Genomic DNA, 13,429 nt, shown 5'->3' with positions numbered 1-13,429 from the left:
GGGAGCTCAGTTCAGATGGAGGGGGGTTGGGAGCAAGGATGTGAAAAGAGACTCTGGCTGGGAAGGACCCTGTTGGTACTCAATGCTGATGTTCTTTCTCCTCCTCATTAGGGAATTGTTGGACCCCTTGGCCCCCCAGGCCCACGTGGATCTCCTGGCCTCTCAGTAAGTACTTCCTCTATGTCATGCTAGATTCTAGGCAGTTTCCAAGAGATGACAATTCAGAACTTTGTATAGGTTTTTTCACAAGAAATCCTCACTAGAGTGATGCCCAAAGGTGCGGCCCTGTTGGTACCCAGATCCTCTTTCCCTGTGCAATCCATGTCTTCAGTCTTCATTTTATGGGTGTCCAGGTGCCTCTCCTGTGTTCCATTGTCCCACTCCACTCATGTAGATATATTTGCTTTTGCTGGATTTCTGCTGTTGCCGTCATCACTACCACACATCCTTCCTCTGTATCTCCTTATCCCCCTTTCTTCTCAGGCCATCTGTGGAGGGAAGGGGTTATTTCCTCACTCTGTAATAACAAAAGCCAACTCCTACTCCAATGGTTCTCTGCTGCTGCCACCATTCAGTCTCACTTATTCCTTCTGAATCTGTGACTTACCAGTAATCTGGTAACTGTGGGGTACAAGTGTTGTACTGTATAAAGCCAGTCCAACACAGATACCATATTTAACAAAGGTATTTACATTTATTTATTACAATATTATTAAACACAAAAGCTTATCTGGTTATTTTAAAATACGTTACCTTTGATTTGTTACTATCACTTTAAATATCAACAGCTTACATTCAACTATTATTGTTAAACTAAAGAAGCAGCCCTATAAAAACTCTTTAGCCAAATTGCCCCTTTCCCCCCCTCCACCCCAGTTAAGCCTCACCAGCACTGTAACCGAGGACTCTAGTTGAAGCCTCTTTTTTCCACCTCTTGACTGACCTATCTTGCAGTACTAACCTGGAAGTCTTCCCTCTGGCCCTCCTCCTTGTCACCAGAGACCAACATCCCAAGCAGCTTCTCACTTTTCCCCCCAGCGCTGCAGTCAGGTTCTCCCCTTGCCTCTTCAGCCAAGCGATTGTGGTATCCCCAGCAAGTCTTCGGCCAGCCCAAGCCACTCCATCTGCCTTCACTGCCTTCTGCTAGGTGACTCCACAAACACCGAGCACCAACACTTTCAATTCTCCTCAACCAACTAACTACCCTCAGCTGGCCAGCAGCTGGCCTGCTTCTTCTGACCCCTCTAGTCCAGCTCCAGCCAATCACACTGTCTAGCTGCAAATTTGAAATTTGTACCCACCAATCGAAATATGCATACTTTCTCTCTTTCTTTTGCATACTGAGAATTCTAACTCAGCTGTCAGCTAAGGCCCCAAACGACAGTTAAATTAACTTTCACCAGACCAGACAGAAAACTTCCCGTATCAAATACATTGCAATGTACATTATAATACAGATATCCAAATACGTTACACAATATCTACCAAAGCTTTTCCTCTACAATATTTCTGCTCCTGCCATCAACACTACCACCATAGCCATACATGCTTTCTCTGCATCCCGTTACCAGATCTCCTTATCCCCCTTGTATGTACACCCTTTCTTTCTTCTTAGGCCATCTCACCAGCCTTTTCCCCCCCACAGATGCCCTGCAAGCTCCCTTTCACTCATCAGCCCCTTTTGTATTTCCTCAGGGACCTTTGGGACAAAAAGGCAACAAGGGCTCACTGGTAAGTAGCACCAGTCCCAATAGGTGTTGCAGGTCCAGTGGAAGGTGGAGTCTTGGGCCAGGTCTGCATGTGGTTGCAGTAGTTTAAATTTCTGTGCCAAAGGAACTCAAATTCTGGATCAGAAAGAGGTGATTTCTGCAGCCTATATAATTGCAACAAATGTACCCAAAGTTGCATATGTTGGCCGGTGTATAATTTATTCTGCTTTAACTCGTCATGCACAGACCTAAAAGTGGAGCATTGGAGGCAGTGGGGAGGAGGAGGGGAGACACTTAAATCCTTACTAATTGCAATCCTGCTTAGCTCCCCTCCTCAGCTTCTAAGAGCCAGTTTCCACTTCTCACTCAGGTGGAGTGAAATCCCATGATTTCAAGCAAATCAAGGCCCTTCATCAAGAAAACCAGATATTGGGGAGAAGGGCTCTAGTCTAATTTTCTGTATGGAAGAATGTTGTTTGCAAAAACATTCAGTCACAGGAGCTCTCATTTGCAATATGACATAATACAGCCCAGACGCAGGTCTCTATCACCTGACAAGAATGAAGATGTGAAACCCAGAGCGGGGAAGCCAGTCAGGATTTTCAGTGTTCAAAAACAGGGCCTCAACACTCTTCCCCATGACTAGGCCTATGATTTTCATTAGGCATTGACTATGCTTTTAAAGAGAAACAGGTTCTGCATTTGTGCTCACGGCCTGATCTGTTTTTCTGCAGGGACCTATAGGACCAAAAGGTGATCCAGGACCTGCGGGACCCCCAGGGCAACCAGTGAGTGATGGCAGAGAAGCATGAGAAAGGGGTATCATTGGATTGTCCCTACCTGCTTCCTCCTCTGTGTGTTGTCCCATATGTCATTCTTTCTCCATTTCTTGCTCTCTGCCACACCTAGGGTCGCCCTGCTGAGCTGCGGGACCCCCTGCCTATGGAAAGTGGCCGCAAGAACCGCCGCGACTGGGAGCTAGGGGAGCAGAGAGATGCACCCAGGGAACTGGATGCTGATCCTGATGCGGATGGGCTGGCAGAGGTTCTGGCAGCCCTGAGCTCCCTGCGTGATGAAGTGGAGCAAATGCGATGTCCATTGGGCACCCTGGAGAGTCCAGCCCGGGTCTGCAAGGAGCTCCAGTTTTGCCATCCCCACCTCACAGATGGTGAGCCTGAGGGAGAAACACAGAGGAGAAGAATGGGAAGGGACATGATCAGGCTAAAGGGAGCAGGGAGTGGGCCTTGTGAGTATTGTAGATCTAACTTGGCAGGAAGTGAGAATAGGTTTTCCTTGCCTTTCACTCTTGCCTCTCCACTTAGATGGCAAGTTCATTGGGGTAGGGACTGCCTCCTTGTTAATCTGCAAAGTGATGTGCACATTAATGATGCTATGTAAGGCTATTTGTGTGTGTGTGTGAAACTACCTAGTTGAAAACTTCCTCATGGGAGTTTGTTGTTATGTGCCTTTAAGTCGACTACGACTTATGGTGACCCTATGAATCAGCAACCTGTCGTGAACCACCCTGTTCAGATCTTGTAAGTTCTGGTCTGTGGCTTCCTTTATGGAGAGGCGGAAGAGGAAAAAAATTCCTGCACCTACAGAACTAGCATATCAGAGAGAAGGCTAGCTTAAGCCCCTTGGATTTATGAAGAAACATTTGGAAAACTTCTGCCTTGTGCTGAAACAACTGTGATGTCTCCTACCCTGGAGAGATTCAAGAAATTGGTGGATAGCCAATTATATAAGGTGCCTTGGGCCCGGGAACTTATCCACGCTGGAAAAGTTTGGTCTGGTTTCAAGGTATATATCTACAAGTGGGTGCAATTCCCCACTCTAAAACAGGTTTGGAGGAGTGCGACACTTTTAACTGTCATGGTTTCTTTCAACACACTCTGGGATTGAAACACTACCCTACTACCATGGAGCCACAGTTTGTTTAGGCATCTGGTTTCATCTAGTTGTGGAGTGACCATAAATGCCCCCTAAAGATCCCCTAGCCTCTTCTGCACTGACACTCACCTGTCTGTCCTTCCTCAGGTGAATATTGGATTGACCCTAACCAAGGCTGCAGCCGAGATGCCTTCAGAGTTTTCTGCAACTTCACAGCTGGTGGGGAAACCTGCTTATTCCCCGACAAGAAAGTTGAGGCTGTAAGTAGTTGTAGTTGTAGGGATGACTGTGTGTGTGTGTGGGGGGGGAATAGAGGCTGTGGGTGTAGGGTGGTGTGAACAAATAGGATAAGGACCAGATGAATATAAATAATTAAAAAGTCTATAGAAGGGATTGGTAATAATCTTGCATATAGTCTGTCACATTCTAGCACACGGGTAGGCTGACTTCAGATTTGTCTGGCCTGTTTTTATACTACAGCCCCCATGAGCCACTGATGTGTACAAAGCAAGTAGTAAGCTTTGTCCTTAATAGCTGTGGACCTTGTGCCAGGGAACAGTGAATATAATCCCCATCCCAGTGAATTCCCTACAGACATGCCCTTACTTATTTGTAAACATGTAAATTGTTTTCATTCATTTCTGTTAAGTAAGCATAGTGAGAATGAAACAGCAGCCCATCACTTCTGATGCCTTCAGGTGGGGGGAGAAATGTCTCTGCCCTTCCACCAAAGCCAGGTCCGGGGTTGCAGGAAAGGAGCAAGATGTTTCTAATTCTTCTCTGCACTCAGCATTCCACCTAGGAACACAGTTTGTGGCTTAGGAACAAAGATGGTAGATCCTCCTTCTGTGATCCCAAAGGCTGTATTCTGTATTCATTTTGGGGAAACCAGAACAGGTATTAAGAGCAACCTGGCCTTCTCCTGCCCCTTGCTCTTCCTGCAGCAATAGTTGTCCAGTGTAAGAAAGGAGGGTGGTTTGTAAGAGTGGCAAAAGTAAGTGAAGAATTCATTGGGGAATGAATAGAATTTTCCATCTCTTTGCCGCCCATCAAACTTTACAGGCCTTGTGCTATTATAGATATGAGACCACTCTGAAGGCTTTGTCATACTCCAGAATGACCAAGTGAAGACCTGGACTGGGCTATGTAGATTAAGGTGTAAGGCTATACCCAGGGGGTTCTGTTCTAGTTCCCCATTGCTTCCATTTTGCTCTAGAACAGAAAGTTAGATGGATTGCTATCTAGAATACAGTTGAGAGAGGACAAAACATCTCCCCAGATGCTGGGGTTAAGCAGTAATAACATGCAACGGCTTTAGACCCACAGCCCCCCTTCCCCGTTTCTGAAACGCTCTCCCCAGGGAGACACACCTGACACCATCCTTGCCCATTTTTACACATGAAGCTCAACACATTTCTATTTACCTGGGCCTTTGGTAGTTAAGCTAGCCTCTACTGTGCTGCTCATCTTTTAGTGGGGTACGGTTGAAGTTGGATGAGCATTAAGAATTTTGCATTGTACAATGTTTTTAAATGTTCTGTTTTTTAACTGTTTTATCAGTTTTCATTTTATCTTGTTGAGATGCTTTGAGATTTTTTTGTATAAGATGACTAACAGATGATGATGATGATGATGATAACAATAATAACTGTCACTGGGGAAGGATAACACATATAGTGATTAGATCCATGGGTGGCTGACAGCAAACCTGTACAAAAGAACGTAAGTGGTTTTATAAAAAGAGTGCTGAGCTCCAAGTTTCTGTCTCCTCTAAAGGAATCTGAGCTTGTAAAGGTTTCCCTAAACTTCCCAGTCCTCAGGAAAAGGGAAATTATTTGTGTTGATATAGCTCTTAAAATATATATTATGGACAACAGCCCAGCCCATTGAAATTCAAGGAGGTACTAATTAGCAGGCAAGATCAGGCCTATGGGCTATCTAGTCCAGCATCCTGTTCCCACAGCAGCCAACCAGATGCCTAAGGGATGCAAGCAGGACCTAAGCACATGAGCGCTCTCCCCTTCTGCGGTTCTCCTGACTCTGACTGTGGAGGCAGGGCATAGCCATCACATCTAGTAGCCGTTGGTAGTGTTATTCTCTATGAATTTGTCTAATCCTCTTTTAAAGCCATCCAGGCTGATGACCATCACTGCCGCTTGTGGGAGTGAATTCCATAATTTAACCATGGGCTGTATGAAGTACTTTCTTTTGTCTGTCCTGAATCTTCCAACATTCAGCTTCATTCAGTGTTGAAAGAATGAGCTTCAGTGTTCTGAGAGAGAAGTCAAGTTGATGTACCACTGCAAATGCATCACTAGCCTTTCTCCAGTGGTGGTAATTGTGGTAGTATGTGAACTACTCTGGTGCTAAAAACAGGTTCTTTGGCTCAGAAGCCTGAAATCAGGATCATAATATGAGAAACCAGTATGCAATCTATGCCTCTAGGTGCGACTCGCCGCCTGGAGCAAGGAGCAACCAGGAAGCTGGTTCAGCACATTCAAGAGGGGCAAGAAGGTAGGGGGCTTTCCCATTTTGTCACCTCGCTTACTCTCCACAAGCAGTCTGGGAAGGGCATGCAGTGCTTCTCCTCATCTCCCATTGAGTTGTGACCCAAGTGGACACCTGCTGGGTGTGTTTGAGAAGGGGTGCAGGATCAGAACAGGAATTGAAGAGTGCACGGTCAGCCTACTCAGCCATTCAACCTACTCAGGCTACCCATATATCTCCTGCTTTCCATTCCCAGTTCTCCTATGTGGATGCAGATGGCAATCCCGTGCAGGTTACCCAGCTCACATTTCTGCGCCTGCTCAGTGCCATTGCCCACCAGAACTTCACCCTCCTCTGCCAAAACATGGCTGCCTGGTATGAGGCCGACACCAGCAGCCACACCCGGGCTTTGCGTTTTCTTGCCTTCAACGGTGTGGAGCTGATGCACAACAGCACAGAAGCACCTGTACGTGCCTTATATGATGGCTGCCAGGTGAGATATTGGCCTTTTGCTCCATTGCTTCCACATCTTTATCCCAGCTTTGCCTTCTCTTTTATATCTCTTGAGACTGTCTCAGTGCCTCCTGAAGTCTTTCTCCCCCCCCCCGTGCACATTTTGACATAAACTCCCTGACTTGCAAATGATGTGTCACTGTTAAGGATGGGCAAATCACTCTATTCCCAGTCTGTCTCACTTTTGCATGTTTTACCCATCAAATCTGTCCCATTTCCCCACTAATCTGCTATTTTTAATTTCAAAAAATCTGCATGAAAATTCATATTTAAGTATGTATATTTAAAAATGTATTTTGATAGACAGACAGACAGATCATGCTGGCTGGGGCAGATGAGAGTTGGAACCCAACATGATCTGGAGAACCACAGGTTTCCCATCCCTGGTCTAGAAGAGCATCTCATTAACTAGCTTTAGGCTAATGTGGGTAATGTTCACAGTTCTCTAGAGAAACAAAGTGGTCCATGAATGGCCAATGGTAATTAATATAGTGTGGTGGCTGAAATGCCCTGGGATTCATATAAATAGACCTACGGTCAGTCTCTTTCTCTCTCACACACAATGAGCAACCAAAGATTCTGTCAAGGTCCTGACAAAAGGAGATTCCAGGGCCAAGCAAAGACACTTTACTGCTAGAGGCAAGCAGCAAATGACCACCCTCCCAAGTCCCATTGCATAGTACCCAAGACTAGGCAAATTGGCCTGAGGTAGAAAATCTCACCAGCACCTTTCTCTGGCAGTAAATCTACAACAATTTTAAAAAATTAAATAATTTACCGTTAGTGACTATTACAATAAACAATAGGGTTGCCAGGTCCATGGCCTGAGACTGATCCTGTATCTTTAGGGGAAGAGAAAGTCAGCCAAGTGCAGATGTTCTTGCAACCCTGTAATGGGAAAAACCACGAGGTGGAATTCTCCCTCCGCCCTGCCCAACTTTTAAAGATACAGAAGGCCTCTTGGAGGCTGGGCCTGGCAACCAAAAGGTCTTCTGTATCTTTAAAAGTTGGGCAGGGGGAAGGGAGAATTTCACCTTGTGGTTTTTCCCATTACAGAGTTGCCAGAACACTGGCACTTGGCTGACTTTCTCTTCTCCTAAAGATACAGGATCAGTCTCAGGCCATGGACCTGGCAACCCTAATAAGCGACCATTTGCTGTCCTTTCATGATACCCACAGATAACTGTCTGTGGCTGCTGTTGCACTCTGCCTGATGCCAGGACCAGCCTTGCAGGACTCAAAACAATTGTCAGAGGGTTGCCTTCTGGAGAAACACTAAAAGATAGCTAGAGAAATGGAAGGAAGGAGGAGGAAAGTTTGTGACCGTCTCCCTCCTGCAGTCTGAAGTAGTACAGCCCATGTACAGGGTTAAACCACCACCTCCATAACTAGTCTAAGTTCTCTCTGGGCTCCTTTATCTGACCTGGGATAAAATGAAATCAAAGGCCCACCATTCTTTTCTCTTGACCGCTGCTTCCTCTAGATTGGTCACCTTTTCATCTGGCAGGTCTCCTGGGCTTTTTAAAGCTTCCTGACAGCTGGAGATTTAACTGTTTGGGCTGCTTTGTATTCTGAAGCCTAGGCCAGCTGGCAGTTGTTGCTTGGAATTCTTGGACCTGCAGAGGAAAGGGAGATGATTGGTCTACTGGCTGGTGATGTCACACAATTGTCCTTCACTCTGCACTGAAAGCGTGTTTGCTAATGCTGTTCATAGGGTAGGTGGGGTACTGGGTGTGTGTCTGCCTCCCAGGCAAAGGCTTGTATATTCCCCCTATGCATTTATCACCTTCCTATCCCTCAGCTATGTTATTTCTCCTGTTCATGTTATGAGGAAGTTCCAGAGGAGTAAGGTGAACAAACAGATTTGTGTACAAACACAGCCACCTGGGACATTGTTATAGTAGTGAAAGCTGCCACAAAATGTTAGCATGTATTCTAATCTCCTAATAGAAGTATTCCTCTTTAAAGTTCAAGCCAGCCAGCTACACCCTCCTCTAGAAAATCACCCCATTTCCCCCTCCCCCAGTTTTCCTTTTCCAGCTGACAGTCAACATTCTGTGTCTACTGGGCATGCTCAGTTCTCATTGACCTGTTTTGTTGGTAGTGAGTGGGAGAGTGGGGTTACCCCATTTTGGCTACATCCCTTTTGGCTCCTACCACCTTCAGGCAGTTGCTACTTGAGGGAGTGACAAGTGAGGCCCTGACATAAAATGTTGCTTGTGTGCATGTATATGCCCGTGTGGGTGTGTGAGTGTTTCTGCCCTCCGGATTCTTCCCCAGTAGTAATTTCTCAGCTTGCTTCCTTGGAAGATGTGGATTGTGCTGGCTGTCAGATGACCAGATCTGCTTCTTCAGAGCTTACTCTTCTCAGACAGGCAGGCTGCCAAGAGTGAGAGAGCCTCCCTGTCTGAAAATGGATGGCTAGAAGCCTCTGAATGCATGGATCACACAGCAGATGTCAGCTGGCCCAGTTGGTACTCTTAAAGCTTGCTCTTCTCAGGTGCAGAGACTACTGCAAGTGTTAAAAAACACCGGCTGCCTGAAAAGAGAGCTAGAATGTGGCCTGTGCTGTGTGCAAGTGGCTTAGCTGACCAGTCTGTCTCAAGCTCTTTCCATCTCCCCCTCTCCTTTATCTGTGCACAAATGGTTTGTTTGTGGGGAGGGTTATGCCCTCTTTTGTAGTTTCAAAAGATATGAGCATGCTTCTGCTAATCTCAGAATTCCGCTAGGCATGCAGATACCTCCCTTTTCTTTGTAGCTGATGCCATTTGCTATCTATGTTAATCAGCATACACACACATATCACTTTACTGTTATATAGAATGATGCTGGGGGAGAGGATGCCTCTTACCACGTTCTTGGTCTAAAGCTCATCACTTGACCATTTCCCCCACCCCCATCATCTCCTGCTGAACTCTCTCTTTCCAGCCCTCTATGATACCAATCTTAGACTTATAGAAACAATAGAGGAGCCTGGTAGCTTTCCCTGATTCCAGTCCTGGAGCTTTCTCTCGTCAAAGCCATGATATCAAAACAGGAGTAAGAGCAAAAGACCACTTTTGCTGCAATCCCTCTGCAATATGTTTAATCTGTCACCTGTAGTTAGTCATTTGTCCCATTTGGTGTTTGGGGGGGCATTGACGGCAAAATCCTGATGGTGCAAGGAGCTGGGCATGACGCCTTTCTAATCCCTTCCAGAGCTGTCTTCAGAGCACTCCAGAGCAAGAGCTTCTACCCATTCCTTCCACTCGTCTCTCCCTGAACCATCTCATAACTCGTGCCTCTCAGTGAGGTTATCTCCAGAGCTAAGCAGTCCTGTTCCTTGCCTCTCTGAGTAGGCCAGCCTTGCCTCTGTCGGTTCACGGCCGTTGTGTGTTTGGGCCCACCTTTTGCCTTGCTCAGTGATTTTATGGTTCCTCGACCACCTCTGGCCTCTAATAGAATTATTTTGCCTTTCCCAATGCCTCCAGTAAAGCCAGTCTGTAATCAACTTCACAACAGCGAGCACCCACACAGTGTCCACTCTGCTAACCAGCGTGCTCCTCCAGCATTGCCATTCGGCTTCCACACTCCTGTCCCAGTACTTCTACCCTGCCTGCTCACCCTGCTGGGGTCCTTCACGGTTTTGCTTCTGATGTGTTCCTCTCTACCCCCCAGGTACGCAAGGGCCAGGAGCGGACAGTTCTGCAGGTTCTGACGCCACGCGTGGAGCAGCTACCGCTGGCCGATGTGGCTGTTCAGGATTTCGGGGACACCAGCCAGAAGTTTGGCTTTGAGCTTGGGCCTGTCTGCTTCAGCGGCTGAGCCCTTCAAGAAGGATGGACAGCTCCCTCTAGACTGCGGAACCGCCCGTGGGGAAAGAGAGAGCGTGTGCTAAAAGCCCCCTCTCCCTGAACCCAGGAGAAGCAGGTTGTGGGAGAGGAGCCGGCTCTGCAAAGACCTGCCGTTGTATTTAACCAGATGACAGCCTCCTATTTATGCGGCCAAGGTCCTCTCGGGGCCGTGACTCTTGGGGAGCAGACCAGGGTCCAGACTGAGCCAGGGCCCTCCCTTTCTGCAGCCCCGACAAATGGTGCTACTACGCCGCCTTAGTGAAGCACTGGACTAACTGCCCGGCACTGGACACCTGCAGGGATGAGGGAAATGGAGACCACATCCCACACTGCTGACCTCCCCCCCCCCCAAAGAGCACAGGGACATCAAGATCTTGCCCAAAACATCTTGGGAACTGGGACTTTAGGATCAATCTATCTGTATAGCCTTACACAAATGGACATGGACACAGTGGGAATTGTATGGGGAAAATGGAGGATGTCCAAGCCAACAGCCCATCACAGAAGACCAGGATTCTGATTCAAATGTTGCCAAGACTTAAGGAGTGAGCGTAGGGGATCCAGAGCTTCTAAGTTGGTCCTTTTGAATTCAGTTCAAATGAAAGATATGTGCTTTGGCATGACAATGGTAGCTAACTTAAAGCAGATAATTTGGCCCCAGCAGAACCAGCTATGCTTGGAGTCTGGATCCCCTTTTGACCACTATTTGCTCTTCTCTGTATTGTGCTCCAGGAGTACTGTCTGGAACCAGAACATAAACAACATCAGGGGAGCTGGGAGTGGCTGAGCCTGCCCCCTTTCTTTTACTCCTCCACAAGAATCCCAGCTGTGAACCTGCTGTCATCTTCTTGCTGGGAAGAGGAAGTAGGAGCAGTGCTCTCCAATCCCTCATCACCCTTGTCAATCATTCCATCCGTGCTGGGCAGAGTGGAGGATTCTGGGTTCTGTTCTCTGGCTCCTCCCCTCCCCTTTGGCAGATGTCTATAAGATGTGGCTAGTGATTCAGACATTCCTGCCCCTCTGTGGAAGGAAGATGATATGGTGCAGGTTGGTTCCCAACTACCCAAGAACCTGAATGTCTTAACGGGCTTCCTGTTGACCAAAGCCCCTGAGAGTGGATACAGCACAAAGGTCTGGAAGTATGTGTTCTGTACTGTCCCACACTCAGCTCTTGGCACTGACCTCTCTTCAAACTGCGGTGCTAAATGACTTTTATTTGTATGCTTTTTTTCTTTTATCTCAGGCTGTGGCGCCAACCGGGTATGCGTGTGTATCTATGAGCGCGTGTGTGTGTGCGTGTGTGTTACCGAATCATCTAACAGTTTGTATTAAACCTCAGAACGTGTGACTGCCTCACTCTTTTTGTGCTAGCTGACTGTACTTGAGAGACCAGCCAAGGCAGAATTCCTTAGATCCAAAAACTGAGATCAATACAAGGTGGGAAGGCTGATGGGATGGTTTTCTTGCCTGTTAACGTTCTGGAATGACAAAATCACAAGTGACCTCATTGGTAGTAAAGGCCTCTTCTTTTGCTAGGTTTTATCTGATAACTAGTCAGTAACCTTTTCCTGTCTCTAGAGGAGGGACTATTTTCTAAGTTGTGCCTTTCCCTCCCAGAGTTCAGAGGAAGGCTATACTTGCCACACAAGCACCACCTGTATCGGTGTGACAAGTTTAAATCCGTGGTGGTAATAGCCTCCTTGGTATTTATTTATTTATTTATTTTAAAAAATTTATATACCGCTTGAATGTAATAAAACTTCTAAGCGGTTTACTAAAAAAATTGTCAGTAAAACAGTTCAAAAACAAGTTATTAAAACATTTTAAAGGTAATTAAAATTAACAGTAAGCTAAAAAGAGATTAAAACACATCCACATCTATGTGTCTGGATAGGCTTGCCTAATCAAAAATGGTTTTAGCAGGCACCAGAAATATGGTAAATGAGCACAAGCGCTGAAGTGAAGTGGAACAAGACTTATTTAGTGCATATTTACACGCAATGTGTCAGCTCCTCTTTCAGTAATTTTTTGGACCATTTTGTGCAATGCAAAAACTCCCATCCATAGCTTTCATCCCCAAACATGCACCCCTCATTCTGCCATCATGAGTAACTGCCCACAACTTGGACAGAAGCTGAAACTGCCAGTAGAAGAATGTTACACAATAGGGAGCGCTGGTAGCAGTAGAGATGCATTCTGCCTCCCATTCTTCCATTCAGTGGTAAGTAAATTGGAGGGCTTTATGTGCCCTCAGCGATGTCAGCACTTAGGCAGATCTGATTGGCTAAATAGCATTGTGATATCAATATCATATTCACTGCATGATCCCTGATTGGCTGGGGTCATGCAGTCAAACTCTCAAGTAAAAGGGTGGGGGGAGAAGCGGCATATGGGGAATAGTGGCTGTGAAGAGCCACAAACTAAAAAGCGGAAGGGTTCTCTCCCATCTTACAAAAGATGCGATGCAGGACAAATGGCCAAGCTTCTAGAAATGGATATGACTTTTAGCAGTTTACTGTGCCATGAGTATCTCAGTAGATGGATCCCTACATTCTAATTTTTCTTATCTGTCTCTTCCTAAACTTTCCTGAGCTTGTTCATTTTATTCGTTCTTGGCAATTCTTGGGGCTTAATTACAATCAGGATTCAGCAGCACTCATTTTTCTTTTTAACACTCGGGCTTGACCTTACAAAGTATAATTTTTTTTTTTTAAAGCGAGAGAGGAGAGAGCACTGTGTCTAATCAGAGGCAGAGATAGTTGTGTTCATTAACACACAAACTCTGTATCTATGGATGGGATGCAGGGGTGTGTCCCTGTGCATCCCCAACCATCCCTGTATTGAACAGGAAAGGTCTGTAGGGGGCTTCTACTTGTGTTTGATTGAATGCAAGTAGAAATCTCCATGTGATTTGGGTCCCTGATCAATCAGGATCTCTGACTGTGCAAGCTGTTCTACTCACATGTAAGCAAATACGAGTGGACGCCCCTTACA

The 13,429-nt window shown here is 46.4% G+C and overlaps 1 protein-coding gene across 6 annotated transcripts in view; it reads left to right on the top strand.

The window, feature by feature from the left end:
* Nucleotides 1-11,780, top strand: part of COL5A3 (collagen type V alpha 3 chain) — a 144,005-nt gene extending 132,225 nt beyond the window's left edge. For all 6 annotated transcript variants that reach the window (XM_061614515.1, XM_061614512.1, XM_061614514.1 and 3 more), the window contains 8 exons: nucleotides 112-165; nucleotides 1,696-1,731; nucleotides 2,444-2,497; nucleotides 2,619-2,877; nucleotides 3,750-3,862; nucleotides 6,048-6,116; nucleotides 6,346-6,582; nucleotides 10,260-11,780. In XM_061614515.1, the coding sequence (XP_061470499.1) occupies nucleotides 112-165; nucleotides 1,696-1,731; nucleotides 2,444-2,497; nucleotides 2,619-2,877; nucleotides 3,750-3,862; nucleotides 6,048-6,116; nucleotides 6,346-6,582; nucleotides 10,260-10,406 (969 nt within the window). In that variant the 3' untranslated portion in view covers nucleotides 10,407-11,780. The remainder of the gene's footprint in view (nucleotides 1-111; nucleotides 166-1,695; nucleotides 1,732-2,443; nucleotides 2,498-2,618; nucleotides 2,878-3,749; nucleotides 3,863-6,047; nucleotides 6,117-6,345; nucleotides 6,583-10,259) is intronic.
* The last annotated feature ends 1,649 nt before the right edge of the window (nucleotides 11,781-13,429 follow it).

Source organism: Rhineura floridana, chromosome 3, assembly GCF_030035675.1.
Source record: "Rhineura floridana isolate rRhiFlo1 chromosome 3, rRhiFlo1.hap2, whole genome shotgun sequence".
Taxonomy (NCBI): domain Eukaryota; kingdom Metazoa; phylum Chordata; class Lepidosauria; order Squamata; family Rhineuridae; genus Rhineura; species Rhineura floridana.
The sequence above is the reverse complement of the archived record's forward strand: the minus strand, read 5'-3'. Positions and strand labels throughout refer to the sequence as shown.